Below are 21,015 nucleotides of genomic sequence, written 5' to 3' on the forward strand. Positions count from 1 at the left end.
GTGTTACCATGACAAAAATTTCCACCCTTTTGCCATGATTGAATTTAATAATCAAGCAGGATCCACCAGAGGCAGAGAGCAGATGTAAAACTACCAAAGATTCAAGCTGAAGTCACTGGGATATTTTTTCTCCCCCAACTCCTCAAGAAAGAGGATTCTCCCTTATTTACTCTCTATATTCAGACTGTCACTAGTCTGAATGACCCAAGGTTACAATAGCTCACAGACTGACCCCTTTCTATGCTGTCTTTATATGACATCCCTTTATATGGACACTCTTCCCATTATCCTCAGATTACTGGGCAATCTTTCCCTTGTTCGCCTCCCTGACACGAGTCTCTTCACATCTAGGGTGCATTGCAATCCATGCCACACTGGTTGCCCTAAAACATCACTTTCACTTTGGAACTCTGAGTCAAAGCCCTCATGGGAAGACTGTAAGTACGGATGTGGAAGCAAGTCCTTGATACATTACTGAGAGAAAAACAGGCTCATGGTAGAACTATACACAGAATATCAGATTTTGAAAAAACATCTGAGTGTCTATCTTTGCATACAGAGTGGTACTAGAAGGAACAGATGTTGAAGGAAGGGCATTTGACTTTTTCCTTTATAAAACTCTGTCACAGGCTTCCCTGGTGACGCAGTGGTTGGGAGTCTGCCTGCCAGTGCAGGGGACACGGGTTCGAGCCCTGGTCTGGGAAGATCCCACATGCCGCGGAGCAGCTGGGCCCGTGAGCCACAACTACTGAGCCTGCGTTTCTGGAGCCTGTGCTCCGCAACAAGAGAGGCCGCGGCAGTGAGAGGCCCGCGCACTGCGATGAAGAGTGGCCCCCGCTCGCCGCAACTAGAGAAAGCCCTCGCACAGAAACGAAGACCCAACACAGCCAAAAATAAAAATTAATTAATTTTAAAAAAAATTTCAAAAAAAAAAAACTCTGTCACGACTTTATTTTTAATAACAAACATGTATTATTTGGTCATTTTAAAGCTCACACCTCAGGCATATTCCCCTGAGCCTTACCTGAAAACTGTCATAGAAAGGAGGGGTCACTGTGAGGACCCTGAGGAGGTGAGCTATGCCTTACCTGTCTCTGCATTCCTGGTGCTTTCTACACATTGCATATGATGACCTTGAAGTCGAAGAGATCAAAGACAAGGAGGAAGGAGAGAGGAAAAGAAAGTCTTGGGTGCGTCTGCTAACATGAGCATGGGACACAGAGCCAGAGAATGAATTATGGGTCTGCAATCCCTTGCTGGAGACTCACAGTCTACCCTAGGTGTTTACTGAGCCTTCCCAAGCACAAGGGACTTTATCAGCCTATAAAGATTAAAGTGCAGAACTTGCTTTTAAGGAAAGATAAAGAATGGTGAAAGATAAAAATTGCATATAACTATGTAGGTTTGAAAGCAAACAAAAGAGAAGGAGGCAGAGAAAAATGAAACAAGAGGAGACACAAGAGGAGAAGGAGAGGTGGCACTGCAGAAGAACCTAGGAAATGCTGCTGTATCTGGAGATGTGGAGAGCACAGACCATAAACTTGGAGGGAGCAATTTCTACCAAGTGATGGAAATCAGTGTCGACTACAAGGAACCGCAGGATGGCGGGCACTGGTGAGGACACGCTCAGTGCTTTGGGAGGAAGCCGAGAGTTGACAAAAGATGTGCCCTTGAATGGGGTTATCAGGGTTGAGGGAGGTGGACAGGAGAGAGAGGAACACATTGCTAGGGAGAGAGGGCGAGCCCAGGGAAAGTGAGAGGTGGAGTGGTTGGGGGAAGGGTAGGAATGCTCACGGTGTTGAAGAAACAAGCGAAGATGGGTCTAAAATGCAGAGAGGCAGGGGACAGAGCGACAGAGGGCAATGACACAAAGATGTTTGAAGAAGAGGAGGAAACCTGAGGAACCTCCCAGAAGATGGGGGTCACCTAAGGAGAGTGAAGATGTACCAAAAGAGCTGACAGGTGGAAAAGGTCTTGGCACTTCAGCAAGTGGCATTTCTATCAGGGACAAATAACGGATTGCAGAGCAGCCCTGGGGAACTAAGTGAAGCCAGAGAGCATGAATGATTTTCCTTCCCCTTCTTAGTTCATAAGCTTCTCCATGCATAAAATTGGGTGAGTAATTCCTACTCATGCATATCTATAAAAAGACACTGTTTGTGAAAGGTTCTGGAGCTAGAGGGAACAAAAACATCAACTCTACCTGAAACATCCGTCACAACGAGAGTGATGGACACTCATAGCCTTCAGATGGGCTGGCCCAGAAATGATACGAAAAGAACTTAGATAGAGATCGATAGGCTGGGCTGCTTCCAGATTCCTGGTTATCAGTTTTCCCAGTTTAGTAGAGGCCCTTCAAGAAACTCACACACTGGGAGGCTGAAGGAGGAGCAGACACTCATCCTTAGAAAAATAATATGGGAAGACGGAGACAGTCACCCTGTCCCTTGTAGATCACAGAAAGAACAAATGAGACATGCATGTAACAGAAGCAAAGAACTGGCTCCAGCTCCAAGCCTGCTCATCCTTCCCTGATCCTTCAGGACCCTTCATACCTCGGCCCCCCTCCATAATCCAGTGACAATGGAGCGAAGGGAACACGTGCCAGGGTTTGAGTTGGGGACTTGGGTGTGTGGAGGTTTGAAAGCAGGGAGCTCATAAAATAGGACTGTCTGTATCTGGGAGGTCTCTATCGGATTTTGGAGGGACAACATGGATTTTGGAGAGTCATCTTAAAGAACTCTGAGAGAGCTTTTTTGGCTCCACAGAACAATACAGTAACCAATTACTATATAGTCTATTTTCTAATTATGTAATTCTATCTATATATCCTAAGTTAGGATAGTAACTAATTCCATTTAAAACGTCTTCAGAAATGCTGTCTAGGAATTTTTCTACCTTACTGTCATAATATGAAAGTATTAAAGGACTACTTTCTAAGCTTCAGCACTTAACCTGACTCACCATATTCTTAAAGGTAATTCACTGTTTTGTCTTCCATTTTTGCTATCAGCCTGTGTTCCTTTGTAGACAGTATATTTTTCCCCTCCAGATTGTTTTTAAAATCGTTGTCTTCCACACTCTGTAGTTTCATTACTATGAGTCTAGAGTTTAAGAATCAATTTCTTAAAAAGAAAAGAAAATTTCTTTTTTTTTTTTTTTTAACCTTGTTTGTAATTTGATACGCTTCCTAAATCTGAGGATACTCATGCTTCCTTAATTTTGTCTGGCTTGATCATTTAAACTCTTGACTGTGAACTAAGTTAAACATACTACACGGGGTGCTTGACTACCCAAGAAATCACCAAGTATCACAACATAGTAGGTTTATCAATCCCCAAGAGAGAAAACATTTCATTCACCTTAAAATCTAGTTTTTGGGGTCCTTCAAAATGTCCTGAATTGTGATATATCAGTTTGAAATGATAAAAACAATAATATGAAGGCCAATAAATGAGTGGGTTTGTCTTGAGAGGCGGACGACACTGAGTGGAGTAGTAAAACAGAAAAGACGAAAGCTCAGAAGGCAGGCAGTTCTCCAAACATTTACTAGTTCTGTGGTCATGGAAAAGTTATCTAATGTCTCTGAAGTTTAATTTCTCCATCTTAAGAATGGGAATGACAGATTCTACCACTTGGAGTTGTCGTTAGGATTGAGGAAAACATACGTCAAATCTCATCTGACTATAGATTTAAGGGTAGGAACTATGTCTTGCTCACCACTTGTACCAGTTATCAATTTCTTGCCCTTTCAATACATGCTCTGTGATAATGGGAAGAATTCTTTTATGTACTCACTCCTTTACAGTAAGCGGGCTATTCGAATTTCTCTGTATAATGGAAGGACACTGCAGGAGGAAAGGGCTTCTCTTGCTGGTTGCAGCTGCTGTAGAGCCCATCAGCAGGACATCTGGTGGTGGTCTGTCGCAGCCACGTGGCCCAGAATATAGCTCTTCAGCGACCTCACATTCCCAGTGTGGCTGGGTGAGTCCCACCTACCTACAGCCCTCCCCGCAAAGGTCCTGAGCATCCCAAGCCTCCCATCCACAGTGACACCCCTACTCCCTCCGTGCACCCACCGACCAGCTGCACTTCTCCTGCACCCAGCCCCTGAGGGTTGCTTCCTATTTTCCAAGCAACTGGGGACCACTCTGGCCTAGGCAACCCAGTGAGCTTCTCTGCCATCCAGATGCTGCAACACATCCTCCACAATGAAATCTGAACCCCAGCCCAGGAGAGGGGTCTTCCTCCCCAAATTGGTCCTCCTTTTTGTACTCTCCTTCAGCCCCAGAGGACTCTTTTTTTTTTTTTTTTAATTTATTTATTTATTTTTGGCTGTGTTGGGTCTTCGTTTCTGTGCGAGGGCTTTCTCTAGTTGTGGCAAGTGGGGGCCACTCTTCATCGCGGTGCACGGGCCTCTCACTATTGCGGCCTCTCTTGTTGCGGAGCACAGGCTCCAGACGCGCAGGCTCAGTAGTTGTGGCTCCCGGGCCTAGTTGCTCCGCGGCATGTGGGATCTTCCCAGACCAGGGCTCGAACCCGCGTCCCCTGCATTAGCAGGCAGATTCTCAACCACTGCGCCACCAGGGAAGCCCCCAGAGGGCTCTTAAGATTGCTCTTTACATCTTGAAGTTACTGTTTTGTTATAACTTAGTCATTCTTCATAATCCTTCTCCTATTTAAATCATTGTGTGAGTTCTGTCTCCCACTGGACCCAGACTGATAAATTACTGCTTTCCTCAGTGCCTAGCACAATGACCAGCAATGCACATCAGCTCTCCGTGCATTCTTTCCTCCCTTCCCCAGTTAGCCTTGAATAATCTGTGACTTGCTCAAAATCAAAGCATAGCTCAATGTGGAGGGCCAAAACTAGAATGCACTTTCTCTGATTTCTAATCATCTCACCAACTGCTTGGATGTTAATTAATGCCATTTCTGGGGAATGGCTGGAAACCCTATGGGGGCTCTACCTGGTTTGATCGTTTATACTCAAAACCGGAGAATTACTTCCAGTCTGCCTCCTGAAGACTTCAGGTTGATTAATTTACTTCCTCTGGTCACCCCCCCGCCACCACAAAAGGAAAAAGGATTTTTGTTTGTTTGACAATCTGATCCCTAGCATGAAGAACATAAATGTCCTAGAGACTTTTTTACCCAAATATGTTAATTCTATTAGTGCCCAATAAGACTAAAACGTAGAAGACATCAAGGCAGGGGAACTGAAATTCAAAAGCACAGTGACTTCTGTAACAGTACAACCACTCCAGTGCTATTTTTAAACTTTTTAAAAAAATCAGCATGCCCTTTAAACCAGAAAAGGTAAAATAAGCATATTAACTAAGGAAGTGAAAATAAAGAAAAATAAAAACATGAAGTCTACATTTTCCAAGCTTTCCCATTTTATTCAACAGCCTTATCAGTGACTTGGATGAAAATATTAAAGTTTCACTTAACAGAAAACGAAGAGGGATAGTTAGCCTGTTACTAGAACCTGCTGTGATGGTTTATACTGGGTGAACTCAGCTAAGTTAGAACTGTGTATCTTGGCATTCGCTTCCCTGTAGAACTGCAGTTTAGGATTGCTCACAAGAGAAATTTGTGGGGGATTTAGGAGGCCGAAATGAAGTAGCCATGATGCTCTGAAGGTCATCACTCGTTAGAGGCAGGAAAGGATGAACATGGAGGTGCTAGTGAGTTGCAATTTGTCTTCACTCTTCTGTGCCCCATATCTGGCTGTCCTTCATAACTGTCAGCCCTGCTGAACAACAGTGAACCCAGGACTGCCAGCAGAAGCTTCACTGCAAACTCAAATGCAGCAGCCATCAAGGGCCTTCAAGCCATCAAATGCCTTTCACAGACATTTGCACCTGTGTCCCTTCACAATTCCACTCTAGCACACAAGCGCACCTAGCATCCTGGACACTCTTGACTTCTAACACATACCAGGGCTGGCTCATGACTCCTCTTTGGTCGTTTTTGGACTTTTACTTCCCAGCTCCTATCACAACTGTGTAGGTCTAAATCCTATAACAAATTCCTTATGCCATAACACTCATAGTTGCCTGCTTCCCTGATTCACTCTGATTCATAAGAATCCAAAAACTATGAATAATGGGTTCAAATGAAATATATCTAATTTAACAATGGTATATGTAAAGTTCTGTATTTAGGCTAAAAAATAAAACAGAGAAAACTACAGAAATAAAGAATGATTTAAAAATCTTGATTGAAAGCAATTACTGTGAATATCCTAAGGATTCTGGACAATAAATCCACCACGACCTAGGACCTAACACAGTTTGTTTAGCAAATAAAAACACAGTATGATCTAATTCTTAAAAAACAAATGCAAAACTCCATATCATGAGGGTAAAACTTGTGTCTCTATAATTTACACTGATAAGACAGCATGAGATATTGTATTAAATTCCAACATATTTTACGAAGAAATATGATGTTTTGAAATTAGGAAGTCTAGAAAAAATATAATAAAGAATGGCTTCAGAAACTTTAGTGAAATAAGATCTATGTATGTGTAACTCCAGAGAAGAGAGCTAGGATAAATGGACGAAAATTACATAAACAATGACATTTGCCTTCACTTAACAAAGAAGACCGTAATAGCAAATACTTTAGAGAAACAGAGGCATCCTGTAGTGGAGGGGAAAATGGACTAGACGTTCACCACAGTACTTTAACCTCTGAAAGTTCATGATTTTAAAAGTTACATGGGGTTCAAGGAGGGGGAATAAAGAGTTTGTACATAATGGGTACAAAGTTTAGAGTGATGAAAACATCTAGGAAACAGTGCTGCTGGTTGCACAACACTGTCATTGTAATTAAGGCCACTCATTTGTATACTTAAAAGGGGATAAAATGGCAAATTTTATGTTATATATATATATATATTTCATCACAATTTAAAAAACATGATTCTATTATTCTAGGTGAGAGATGCAAAAGATTCAAATTGAAATTTTGACTTAATAAAAAACAAAAACTTCATTACTGCTGTGGCAAAGTCCCTTCTTTTGACTAGGAAGAATATGTTTTACCATAAAGGAGTTTTCCTAATGTGAACGCTGCAGTAATCCTGTGTTTCATCAAAGGCACAGCAATTATGTATTCTTCAGCAGTGCTACTGAATCCAACTAGAGTGGTTCCTTAAGGGCAGAAAAATAATTGTACCAATGAAAAAGCTCATTTGTAAATGTTACTATATTATCATGATAATAAATGTTCTTATTGATGATAAAATGGGACACATACAGTTTAGAAAAAAGTCCTCTTTCATCTACCCATAGCAAATAGATATACAAATACACACATACAGAGACTAAAACACCCACAATTTAATACATGAGGGGGAAAAGTACCTAGGAAACTGGAACAGCATTCCTTTGTTCATAAACACAGGTTGCTAAATTTTGATAGATTAGGAAGATATCCACAAGAAATCTACAACCAGAAAGTCTGCTGCGTGGAGGTTGGCCAAAGAAAAATTCACTTTAAGATTTCTTTGATGTTTTCCACTCCCCACCAAAAACCATTTTTCTTCTCAAAAATGAATGGAAAAAGATATACCATACTAATACTAATTGGAAGAAATCTTTGAAAAAGAACAAAGTTGGAAGAGTGAGACTACCTGATTTCAATGATTGTTATTAAGCTACAGCAATCAAGACACTGTGGTACTGGTGTCAAGACAGACAATTAGATAAATGGAACAGAATAAAGAGTTCTGAAATAAACCACACAGATGTGGATAAACTGATTTTCAACAAAGGTACTTCAGGGGAGAAAGAATAGTCTTTTCAACAAATGAGGCTGGAACAACTGGACATTCATTTGCCAAAAAAACCCAAAACTGAAACAAAACAAAAACCCACAGAAAGAAATTTGATATATCCCTCACACCATATAAAAAAAAATTGGATCAAAATAGATCATACACCTAAACGTAAAGCCTAAAACTATAACGTTTCCAGAAGAGAACACAGAAGAAAATCTTTGTGTCCTTGAGTTAGCAAAGACTTCTTAAATATGACACCAAAAGCACAACCCATACACTTTAAAAAATAATAATATGAACTTCTTCAAAGGACACTATTAAGATAAAGACAAGCCAGACTTGGATAAAATATTTGCAAATCATATATCTGATAAAGGACACGTATCCAAAATCTATCAGGAACCCTCAAAATTCAATAAAAAGAAAACAAGACACCCCAATTAAAAATGGGCTAAAAGATTTGAACAGATGCTTCACAAAAGATATACAAATGGCACATTATGATGGAAAGATGCTCAACATCATTACTCACTAGGAAAACGCAAATTAAAACCACAATTATATACTACATCACACATATTTGCAGGGCTAAAAATAAAAAGACTGATGATACTAGATGTTGGTGAAGATGTGAAGGAACTGGGACTCTCAACCACCGCTAGAGCTACAACCGCTTTGGAAAAAAGTTTGGCAGTCTCAGAAAAACTTCAACAGGGACCTTCCTGGCGGTCCAGTGGTTAAGACTCCACGCTTCCACTGCAGGGGGAGCAGCTTTGATCTCTGGTCAGGGAACTAAGGTCCCACATGCCACAGGGCGTGGCCAAATAAATAAATAAAAATTTAAAAAATAAAGAGACGCACTTTAAAAATCACTCCGGTGGGAAGCAGCCGCACAGCACAGGGAGATCAGCTCTGTGCTTTGTGACCACCTAGAGGGGTGGGAGAGGGGGGGTGGGAGAGGGGGGGTGGGAGAGGGAGGGTGGGAGGGAGGGAGATGCAAGAGGGAAGAGATGTGGGAACATATGTATATGTATAACTGATTCACTTTGTTATAAAGCAGAAACTAACACACCATTGTAAAGCAATTATACTCCAATAAAGATGTTAAAAAAAAAAAAAAAATCACTCCGAGATTCACCAACCAAAAATATAATCACTTACAATTCATTTAAAAACAAAAAGTTCAGCATACACCTAACGATAATCATTCATTCTACTCCTGGGTATTTACCCAAGAAAAATAAAAGCATATGTCTATACAAAGACTGTATATGAACAGTCACAGAAGTTTTCACTGTAAGAGTCGAAAACTGGAAACCACCACAATGTCCATCAACATGTGAATGGCTAAGCAAATTGTGTTATACTCATACAATGGGATACAACTTAGTAATAAAAAGGGATAAGCTACTGATATATGCAATGGCAAGGAACGCATCTTAAAATAAGTATGCTAAATGAAAGAAGCCAGGCCAAAAAACAGTGGGGGTATACTGTACATATGTATACTGTATACTGTATGACTCTATTTATACAAAACTCAAGAAAATACAAACTCATCTCTACAAGAGAAGGGAGATCAGTAGTTGCCTGGGGACTTGGGGGGCAGGAGGGAGATGTAGCAGGGAGGGAGAGAGGGAAAGATTACAACAAGGTACAAGGAAACTTCTGGGGGAGACCTATGTTCAGTATCCTGACTGAGGTGATGGTTCTAGAAGTGTACACATATATCAAAACTTACCCAACTATTCACTTGAAATATGCTCAATTTTTATATGTCAATTATACCTCAATAAAGCTGTTATAAAAAATAAAAACAACAGCTTATTTGGGATATAAAACTTTGGGGAAAGTTCCTTCTTTCAAACCAGGAAAAGGCAAGATTAAAGTTCATGACCGCCATCCCACACAGAGGTCGCTTTTGTATGGATATGATGCCACTGTAAAAAAAAATAAAAACACAAACACAAAAACCAAGAAACACTTCCTTTTACAAAGCGCAAATGACAGAGGTTTGTCCATTCACATCCTTCAAGCCCAGTTCCGACACAACTTGTTTCTTAAAGCCTTTCCTTATCACTCAAGTAGAAAGTGATTATTCCCTCCTGTGAATCACCATATCACTTACGTTAATTTTCAGATATTGATTCAATACATTTATCCATCCACCCGTCACACATTTACTAAATGCCTCATAGAGAACAGACACAGGCTTGGTGCTAGAAATACAAAAGTGAGTTGAACATAGTTCTTCACTGGCAAGAGCCTCACCGTCCAGTGGCAAAAGACAGATTCATTTTGAAGTAGCAGTAACTATAACAAGTATTTCAACAAACACAAGTACAACAGAAACACAGAGAAAGAAATCCATTTTGTCAGACACACTGTCTTGTACCACAATGATTTGTTCAGGATTCCATTTCCCTACTAGACTAAAGCTTCCTGAGAACAAGGGACCATAACTTATTTTCGCCACCTACTAAATTACCTGGCACAGTACCTGGGATGAGTGTTTTAAATATGTATACATATTTGAATGAATGGAAATTCCATTTCACAGGCAGCTACTCTTTGACTTAGCAGGGCCACCATGATGCCAACTTCTCAGGTGAGTTCCAACCTTAATTCACTTTGGCAACCAAGGCAAGTAATTTGAGAGGAGACAAAATCAAAGCTTAAATCTAGACCCCCAAATCCCAAAAGAATAGCTAATACCCCTTTCCCCCCAGTGAAGAAAACAGGAAGGAGTAAGAGGTGGGGTAGGGCTTGGTCAGCGGAGATTTAGGACAGAAGAATGACACAGATGAATCAAGGCCCTGCGTGGGTCCCAGGAGGGCCCTGGCTTTGTGTACGTATTGCTATCAGGTATCCCTCTGCCCAGAGAGTACACATGAACGGCAGTCATCTAATCTGAATAGGAATACCAGTCTCATTGTAAAAGCAATTTCTATGGATTTTATTTGTGACTTTCTGCTGTCCCAAATGATCATAACCCCCTTATCTATGCTCAGTTTCTGAAGGGGCAGAAAGGAAGAACAGATAACTGTGGGGAATTATAAGTATAGCATAATGGGAAAACCCAGTTCTCTCAGTTTTATCAACATATATGCAGTTAAGAAATTTCAGTTAAATAAAAAAAAAAAGTAAAAAAAAAAAATAGAAATTTCAGTTAAAATAAAACTAGCACAAAATGAAAAGGTCTCAAGTGACAACTAAAAGATTTGCATTAAACATCAAGCAGAAACCCTTCATAGTTCCCTTAGTGCTACTGAGCATGAGAAGAATTTTCCTCTCCTTCTTAAAGACAGAGCAGATTTGCTCTTTGTACTTACATCTACAGAAATAACAGGTCTCAGGAGGGAAAAAGGAGAAATTTATTTCAATTTGTCTGGACCCATCAACCCAACAGATGGCTCCCAGAGAGGACAGGTGTACCCTGGGGACCGGGCTCTTACCTGTAGATAGGGTCCTGCATCACCAGCATCTTGCTCTCATCCCACGTCCACTCCTTTTTCTGCAATAAAAGAAGCTGTAAATGAATAAGTTAGGCTTGTCCTCAGCTACAGAACCAGGGCACACACTGAGCTACTAATGCTTATGCAAACACACGCATTTGCTTCCGGCCTTGTTCCCTCTAAGAGGCCTGGAATCGATTGCTCCAAAAGGACAAGTGGAAAATGTCAAGTATCTGGTCTGATCAGTTTCCTTCAGGCACTTTAGGAGAGTGTCTCTCAAGGGTGCAGAGGGTAGGCAGGAGCCAAGGGGTCTCAGGAGACTGCAATCTAAATCATACTTTCATGGAGAAATCACCAAGAAAAAAAAAAAAGATCATACATCACTCCAGAGGAGCGGGAGAGGCAGGGAGAACAAAAGGGAGAAGGGGTCATAGAGACTGAATGATGCCATCAAATGCAAATGATACGTGGACCCCAGCCTCCCTCCCTTAAAGAGGGGGGGGAAAGGCTGAACACAAGCCTGGCAAGCTAACTAGTACATTTACAGCCACCCGTAAGAGGATACTCATCTGGCTTTGAACCTAACTTTCTGTGAACACAAAGGAGACAGATCCCTAAGCAGCTGGGGATAGAGGACAGGAATGAGGATGCAGGAAGGTGGGGGGAGAGGATTCTGGGGCAGTACTGGAGACCCCAGATGCTTGATGAGGTCAGTAGCCCAACCCCAACATGTTGGAGAAGCAGCCACCATGTGCCCTCAGGTCCCACCCGTAGGCGCAGGGACAGAGGACTCTGCTCCACCTTCACTGGCCTTTGTCACAGGGGCAATGCTGTTCAGGACCCCTGGGGAAGAAAACACTCAGCTCCCCATGGAAGAGAAAGGGGGTACGGGGCTCATTACCAGCTGGCAGGGGTGAAAGTCCCTGCACTCTTCTTAGCTGGAGAGCCTGGAATCCCCTGTTACTCCTGGCAAAGGGGGAACCTAGGCTCCCCACTCACAGTCTTTGCTGGCCTGGGTGGTGGGGAGCCCATTTTCCTGTGTTGTCTGGCTGGAAGTTTTCTGCCTTGCTATGCCGTCCCTTCCCTCCTCCTTTGGCTAGAGAGAGAGCAGGCTTTGTTGGGGCTCTGTGCCATATCCAGGTTGCAGGCTTCTTCGGCTCCGAGTCTGGGATATATGAGATTAAAACGAACCTCAGGGAGCTCACAGCTGCGTGCTTCCGTGCGTCCCCAGCCAGTCTGCCTTGCCCCACCTTTAGGTTTGTTTTACAGATAATGTCCAGGGTTTTCAGTTGTACTTTGGCAGGAAGAATAGAGAAAAATGCACCCATCCAAAAAGTGAAAGTCTGGTTTGTATGTTTTTTTAAAAACTCCAGATGCCAGGGCTCCAACTCTTTGGAGTCATTCACATGATGGGTCTAAGCTCACGTGAGGCCCAGTCATCTGTAGCTTTAACAAACATTTCAGGTGACTGTGACGTGACCCTAGGGTTGAGAGCCATTCTTCTATACCAAAGAAAAGGTATAAATTGAAATCCCCAGCAGCAGGATCTCTTTCACGCACAGCATAGTCTGGAGTCTCAGGCCTGGCACGGGAAGGGTCTCCTGACACTAAAGACAGCCAACCGATGGTGATCCCATTAACCACTGCCCCTGGCCAAGGCCTCCCCCCCCGGTGTTGCTCAATAAACAGCCACTGTGAACTAAACACCTGGATGACTAACAGCAGAGGCTGCTCTGCTTCTTAGGGAATCGAGCCTCAGTTTTCTCATGTTCTTAACTATCAAGAAAGTCTGCTCATAAGAGTCCTTGCTGCTCTGATGTAATTTTCAAAGTTAACACAAGAGTTAATAACTCAATGCACCAAAAAGTCCATAAAACTCCGAGAAGCTGCCACACCCACTGCTTTCCTCTCGGAGGAAAGCAGCCCCAGAGAGGGTTCTTTCTGAGTGTGGGTGACTTGGCTCACGCTGCGTGCATCTCATGAGCCATCCTTGCTCACCCAGCCGTGCCTGACGGGGCTCAGGATCAGCACCCGACTGCACATGAGGAAGGTCAAGTATCACGGAGGGGCTGGTCAGACCTGCCTAGTCCTTGAGCTCCACGATGAGAAGACCCAGTTCCACCCACTCAAATCCTCTCTTTGGAGACTACCGAGTCCTAGACGGAGCCTAGGCTGAACCCCCAGTAACGGTAGGTGGTTTCTGTGACCAGCTGCATACTTTCCACTCAAACAGACTGCAGTGCTGAGGAAGAGGAAGCATTGTGTGCCAGCCCATGTTTCCGCCTAGCCTGAAATAAGCCTCTGTTCAAGTTGATCTGGGCACGACTCTTCCTTGCAAGTCTAAGGAATGCAACTAATGCATTCATCAAAAAGAAAGAATAATGAGGCAAAATAATACAGAATAAATATTTTTCTTTCTCTGGAAGACATGAGGAGAAGGATGGAGAGACCAGACTCCCAGGGAACCTTGTGTTAATTTATTGAGGAACATCAGAAGGGTCCACAGCAGGCAGAAAATACTTTACTTCTTAAAGTGATATCAGCATCTGTATAGAATATCCTGGCCAAAAATAATAAACATCTTTTCACTGACTTACTTACTAATATTCCTTTTCTGAAAATCCCATTAAAATCCATTTAAGTAAAGTCCATAAAATCCCATTAGATCTCCCTTTAAAGGTCTTGCAGTAATCCTTGCATGAGTCCATTCAATCTATGCAGGGATAAGGAAATTATCAAAATAACTCAAAGGGTTTGGAGGGTAGACGGGACTCAACAATGTTTCAGTTATTCAAGAACCTAAGGCAAATATGGTTGGAGCATTTTAACCCAATCTCCTCAATGCCTGAATGATGCTCCAACACTTTGATAACTAAAGCCTCTCCACTCCTCCTGACCACACACTCAATATCCTTCCTATCCCACCATCTTTCAAATAAGACCCAGAGCAGTGCAGTTTCTTGTGCAAGGTGTCCCCCTAGTTAATAGCCCAGTCAAGACTAGAACCAAGTTCTCCTGATTTTTTGACCCGTACAGGTACTCTGGTACAATTCAGAGTCAACGAGGTATTATCTGAATAGCGTAACTCAGAGGGAGGCAATGCGTGTCTTAAAAACAATTTGATTCTTCTTTTTGCTCTGACATTGTTTTACACAACTCCTCCATTTTTCAAACGTTGTAGAGAAAAAAACCACACACACAAAGAGACCACCCCCTCCTCACTTTTCTATATGGAAACATTCTTCTAAGGAAAAAATTTTAGAAAAAAAAAAGGTTAACGAGAGAAAGAAAACAGGAAGAAAAGCTACTGATCTACCTGTATGGGATTATAAATCAAAGTTGGCTTCGACCATAAAACAGAGACATATTATTGAATGGTAACTATAGCCAAACTCAGTTGAACTGTCCTCAGAAAACTCACACAGCTCCAAGTTACACCTGAAAACCACATTTTTTTTTTTTTAGTGCTTGGAAATAAGCCTTGGAGTCTTGGTAGCTATGTGAGGAAATTCTCAGTTTTGCTACCCACTGTCCTCAATGAGCTGTGGTCTCCAAGATATGCCAGGAAATGAAGACATTTCAAGTCCAAGTGGGAGTGGAAAAGGAGGTGGGGGGGGGGGAAGAGAAGAGGAAAGGAAGAGGGGATACATCTTTAAAGCTGTCAGCACCTCTTTGAGTGCTTTTGAGGGAAAGAGTGCCCTTCACAGCCGTACTCACTGCAAACAGCCCAGGGGGACCAGCAGGCCTGATCGAGGCTGGTCTTCAGGCTCCTTCCACCCGAAGCCCAGGCTCAGGCAGGGCCTCACTGGTATCACTGGGCGCACAAACAGTACCAGCATTGAGGCCAATGAGTGAGGCCCAGGGAGACAAGATCTACCTCCTCACTAGCTCCATAAATATAAAGAAACGGGGGTAAACATATGAGTGGGCAGAGTACCTACTGGAGCAGACTGATGCCCTTGGGGCAGCTGTCTGGCATTTTGCCATACATATACACATACAGAATTGGGGTATCACTCCTTTCTCTTACTCTTTGTCCCCTCCGTACCTACAAAGGACACTCAAGGCACTGTTGAGCCTTTTAAGAGGCCTCTGAATTAGTTTATTAACCTGTCTCTCTCTATGTCTTTCCCCACCCCAGCAGTCTCCCCTTCCCTCCTCTTTTTCTTCTCTTTTAAAAATGAATTCCTTACTCCAAGGTAATTAAAAAGTCATGAGATGTAGAGAGTAGCTTCACTTGAAAGAAGGTTCTGCTTCATATGTTGGCTAGTAAAAAATTTCTGGAGAAAAGAAAATGTTATCACAAGAATGTGCCCCACAGACCTCCAATTACAGGAAGTTTAACTAACCAAGGGCCCCGGCTGCTGCATTCTGAAATCCATCACTACGTACACGCAGGGGCCCTGCCCCCAGACAGTGACCAGTGTGCGGGGATCCTGAGGAAGCCCATTCCTAGGAGACACAGGGATCCTCTGACAGATGACTCTGGCTTCAGAACTCCCTGACGGCCCTGCCAAACCTTCCTCAGACCATGCTGTACTCTAAGAGACCTTCACCCAACCTACCTGCCTTCCTTCCTTCCTCTCTCCTTCACTTGGAGTCAGACCCACACTGAAATCTGACAGCTATCTCAGCCTTGTCTCCCCACCTCCTCCCACAGGCATTTAATCCTGTCTTGGCATTTACTTGTTGGAGGATCTAGAATAACACAGAAAGTGAGAAAGTAAAAAAAAAAAAAAAGGAAAGATACAGGAAAGTCATATTTAGCTGCTTCACTTTTTGTTCTCACAGGAAATTTCCCAGTTGATATGGGAAAAAAAAAAGTCTTTTCTTCCATTTAAGAACTTTATATATTGTTTCCTTGACACTATCAAAATTGATCTCAACTTTACAGACAAACAATGAGGCTCCGGAAGTTGACTTACTCCCCTGCAAGGCCATCTAGTGAAGCGGTAATTAAAGTCCAACCTGTCTACCTCTAGACCCCACGTTCTCTTCGCTACTCCAAGTGATGAAGTCAAAGGTTTTCACTCTCCACTGCCAGGAAGCTTTTCACTTTCAACAGAGGGAGAGGGTAACGGGCTTTCAGTGTATGCTTTTATAAGACCGCCGAATGAGGTAAGCACATCCTTGAGTTTAGATTCTTCTCTTTTCTTTATCTAATGAGTGCAAATATCCAGTTCTCCATGGAAAGTTACAGCCATTTAGTTATTCCAAAATCTCCTGCCAGGGAATATTATATGGGAACTGGTTCAGAGGTAGGTCTGCCTGGAACAGGGCCAAGAACAGAAAACAGAGTCAGGGATAATTATCACAGAGGTCCTTCCTCCTTTTGAAACCCAGAAATGGATATGGCAGTTTTGAAGGCCTTCCCTAGGAGCCCAAAAGTAGAGGAAGAATTTGTATTTCCATTTATTTCCTATCCCTACTGGAAATTATCAGTAGGCACATCACAAAGACTGTCTGCTTTATCATTATTTATGCTCCTGAAAGCAATGATGACTTCTCAAAAAATAATTAAAAAAAATTTTTTTAAATCACCTTGCAAAGGCCACATTAACTCAGCTTGGCAAGTTCTCCATGCCTCCAGACAGAATAGGATTAGCCTGAAAACACAGCTACCACCCATCTTAAGGTATAACCTATATAGATATAGAAAACACATTTCAAAACTGAAACACTTAATAAGTTCTCACACAATGCACAAAATTCCTAATATGCCTGTTTTAAAACTAGCAGAAAACATGGTAGAAAGAAGACTGGACTCAGTTTAGTCCTGGCTCCATAACTAGCTGGGTGACCTCAGGACCGTTACTGGGCCTCTCTTGTCCTGTTACCACATCTAATCAATTAGGGGATCAGACTAGAGCATTTCTAAAGCTCTTTCTCCCAAATTCTGGTTCTATAATTCTAAGTGCCTCCTTTTCTTATCCAAATAGATCTAAGTTGTGTGCTTCTATAGGAAGTAACAGTACTCTTTGAGCAGGAAACTAGTTTCCTTGTGATGTGATATCCCAGTGACAGGGTAAAAGCTAGAAGTTAAAGACACTGGATTAATTAATTAGGCATTTCCTATAGAGCAGTTTTTCTCTAAAGGATTCTGAAGAGATTAGTACACACACAGCAACATGGTAGTGGGAAGAACCCACTTGGGATCTGAACAAGACAGACCTGGTTCAAACCTCAACTTCACCACTGATGGGACTTGAGGTCTTGGGCAAGTTGCTTAATCTTCTTCTGCAAACCAAGCCTTAAAATGGTACCTACCTCACAGGATGGTTGTGTGGATCTAATAAGTATACACTGACTGCATCAAACAAGGCCTGGTAAATGGCAGGGGCTCAATATCAGTGTTAGCTATTATTGTTAGCTGTTCTCATTATCATCTTAGTGTGTAATTACGTTCATCAGCTTGCCCCCACTGGTCTTCTACCCTCTCAAACAGATGAAATAGAACTGGAAAGAAGACATGGTCCCTGGCCCTAAAGGCTCGCAGCCTACGGGGTAAAGAGACAAATAACTATAATGCAATGTTATAGGAGCTATGATAGACCTATGTATGCATATAGTGTCATTCAAAATAGCTAATTTTGCTGGAAAGGGTCCATATCTAATACCCCTGTGTATCCTACCCAGTTCCTTGAACATGGTAGACACAGTAAATATTTGTTAATGAGAACAGTAGAGCCTTTCTAGAACAATGCTTTAGGCTATCCCAACAAAGTTACTGGTGTATATGAGAAACCACAGGAAACAGAGGTCCTTTAGAGTCCTTTTGTAGAAAAATCCTTTGGATGAAGTTCAAGACTAATCTTCCTTATTCAGAAGTCCCCTCCCTAGCAAATGGTGCAATAGTGTGATTCCAATACTATAATAAATAATCATTATCATATACACAGGAAAGATCATTACTTGGGCCTAGCTGGGAGTTGAAGAAAATATACTGATTGAGAAACAACAAAGCCAAGCCAATTATCTTAGTAGCTGGGTTCACACCACAAATACAACCTAAGATTCATAAGGGAATTTGAGATTTATTATCTGTTAGCATCAGTTCAAGATGACAGCATTTTAGACACATTAATATAACCAAAAAGATTTTTTTTTTTACATCTCAGTAAGAGATGATCACAATATACTTGGCTACTGCCTGCATTAGAATAAAGCACCTGAAGATCAGAGTCACTAAAGAAGTCCTACTCATAAAGTTAGCAATTTCCACTGAGGCCTTTCTACACTTGGGAAGGCTCTCATCCTTGTTTTTTTTTTTTTAAACGGGAAGGTTGACAGAGGAGAAAGAGGGAGAAGAATGTGACAGCCAAAAGTAACAAATGAGACTTCATTTGACCCAACTGCTAAGTACTTAGTTCTTCCTGATTTAATGACCATCATACACAAAACATGTTCATTTACCCAGCTAGCCAACAGCCAAAATCGTTGGAAACACACTACACGTACCAGGTGTCCAAGTGAGTGCTGAGCTTACAGAGATGGCCCCTGCCCTTAAAACATTCTCTGGAGAGCAGGGAGTCCCTGTAAACATGCTTCTTCCCACAGCCTGGAGGCATACCACCATTCAACAGTCATGGACAGGCTAGGGAAAGAGAGGCGGCTTGGTGGCTGCTTTGGGAAGTGTTTAACCTCTGAGGTTCCCATCCTGCCTCAGAGGTTCAGGGGGCAGAAACACACAAACCCATTTGGCCTCTAAGGTCTGCTTTCTCTGTAGCCCAGAAGGTTCTCAAAAACCTGAAAAAGCACAGGTGACGTATACATACACATGCAAGCACCGAAAAGCACAGTTCCAGAGCTGGTGCAGAGTAATTGATCTGACAAGGGTAAAGTGATCACCTAATCCAACTCTTCATTTTATAGTTGAAGCTCCAAAAAGCAAACTAACTTGCTTAGAACCACACAGTCAGAAAGAGAAGAGCCAGGACTAGAAACCAGGTCTTCTCCAATCAGCTGAGGGGTCCTTCCAGCATGCCACACTGACCCAGTAAAAAGCAACATGTTGGCCACGCTCTAGCCTTCCTGCATGCTGAATAGCAGCAGTGGCTGGGTCTTGAGGGACTATTTAAATAGATGGGCTAAAGCAGCAATAACTGTAACAAGAGGACACAAGGACACACAATGGGGCCGGATGCCACCTCAGCTGGAACTGAGAGTTATTCCTGCAACAGAATGGGACAACTTCTGAGGAAGCCGCCTCTTATCCCCTCCCCCACTGAACCCTGCTACTTGCCCTCACTTGAATTTAAAGCATTTCCCAAGATCAAGACTCAAAGGTAAAGGTATCAAATGGGGGAAGGGGTCTGAATGCCAGGATGACAGGAGATGACCCTTGTCACTCACGGGATACCAGGTCTGACCAAGCCAAACAGCTGACTAGGCCTTTGGCCCCTGCCTCACTCTTTGCTCTAGCTGTAGCCTCTCAACACTGTTGCTGGTCAAAGCAGACCACCTCACCAGATAAGGGAAGGATTCTGTCCAGAAGGTAGCCTAGAAAGAAAAGCTATCCCACGCCTACCTCCCCTCCTTCCCTCTTCACCAGAGTTTGTGATTCAGAGTCACTTACCTTTTTCTTCTTCTTCAGAATCACTTTCACTCCATCCACTGAAACCATAATGCTCACCTTCTTCTTCTTGATGTTTTTGGCTTTAAACTCATACTGCAAGTGAGAAGAGAACAAGAGCACAATCCAGTTAGATCAGTGCATCTGCACAGCCGCAGAGAGCTCATGATCTGGAAAGGAGGGCCACAGATGGGTCTAGGGAGCTGATGCAGTTTCTGGGGACATGAAGCACCTCAGGGGATGTAAAAGCAGGTAGATGTCTGCAGGCAGGGGCTCGGCAATATCTGGGTTGGAACAGGGACTCTGAATGGTCACTGGTTTCACCACTCAGCCATCAGGTAGGGCCATGGGAATGGACCTGATCCATTCTATCAAGATGAAAACAGAGCCTACTTTGAAAATCTCATGAGAAATCCAGAACCTTCCCTCAATAACTCATTCTGACATTTAATGACTTTTGTGGTCAGGCAAGTTTTCCTCGTGTCTACTCAAATGCTGCTGGGACTCTATTCCATCCTCAATGAAGATTAGGAAGAGCTGGCACCCATCTTCAAATCGGGGTTTTTACATACTTAAAGATCATTATGAAATCTAAGTTATTCTCCGCAAGTTCAAGTCCCAAATTCCTTTATCTGTAGGTCAGTCTACAAATCTACCCATAGCCCCGTTAACCTAAAATATTCTAGAGAGTATTCTAAAAAGGATCTGACTAATGATAGTTATAAGGGAGGGCATTCCCTTACAAACCCTATATTCTAAATTTCTATTTGCAATCCTGAATAGGCCTGCTTCAACCACAACTAAACTGCTGAGGGATGCTGGCCCTCATCCTCAATCCCAGATATTTTTCTATCACATTTGCTCACTCACAGCCATTTCTTAGGTTTGTGCAGATATTCAGAAAGGTGGAATAATTCTACACTTCCCTCACTGAACTTCAGTCTGAGCATTCACCCATTTTCATCTGGTTCCCATCTTGGTATCACCACCTAGCAAACTTACCTGCCAAGCTCTCTAATCAAAGATCTGGCCTACAGATTAAAAAAATAACAATACAAGACCCGGGGCCAAAATCTCTACTCCAACCCACAGGCTCTCTTCTCTGGGACCTTTTATACTCAAAACCCTTTCCCACCATGCCACCACCCAAGCTTAGTAAGGCGTCCAGCTCCTTGCCTGGACAGCTAAAACCTAAC

At 42.6% G+C, this 21,015-nt stretch overlaps 1 protein-coding gene across 4 annotated transcripts in view; it reads right to left on the minus strand.

Annotated features, from left to right (window-relative positions):
• Positions 1-21,015, minus strand: part of C3H1orf226 (chromosome 3 C1orf226 homolog) — a 309,505-nt gene that overhangs the window by 81,193 nt on the left and 207,297 nt on the right. For 2 of the 4 annotated variants that reach the window (XM_061183173.1, XM_061183174.1), the window contains 2 exons: positions 19,823-19,915; positions 11,248-11,321 (listed from right to left, as the gene is read on the minus strand). In XM_061183173.1, the coding sequence (XP_061039156.1) occupies positions 11,248-11,321; positions 19,823-19,915 (167 nt within the window). Of the gene's footprint in view, positions 1-11,247; positions 11,322-16,788; positions 16,891-19,822; positions 19,916-21,015 lie in introns of those variants that run through there. The other 2 variants (XM_061183172.1, XM_061183175.1) reach the window with 2 other exon arrangements.

The sequence above is a fragment of the Eubalaena glacialis genome, chromosome 3 (genome assembly GCF_028564815.1).
Source record: "Eubalaena glacialis isolate mEubGla1 chromosome 3, mEubGla1.1.hap2.+ XY, whole genome shotgun sequence".
Classification (NCBI taxonomy): domain Eukaryota; kingdom Metazoa; phylum Chordata; class Mammalia; order Artiodactyla; family Balaenidae; genus Eubalaena; species Eubalaena glacialis.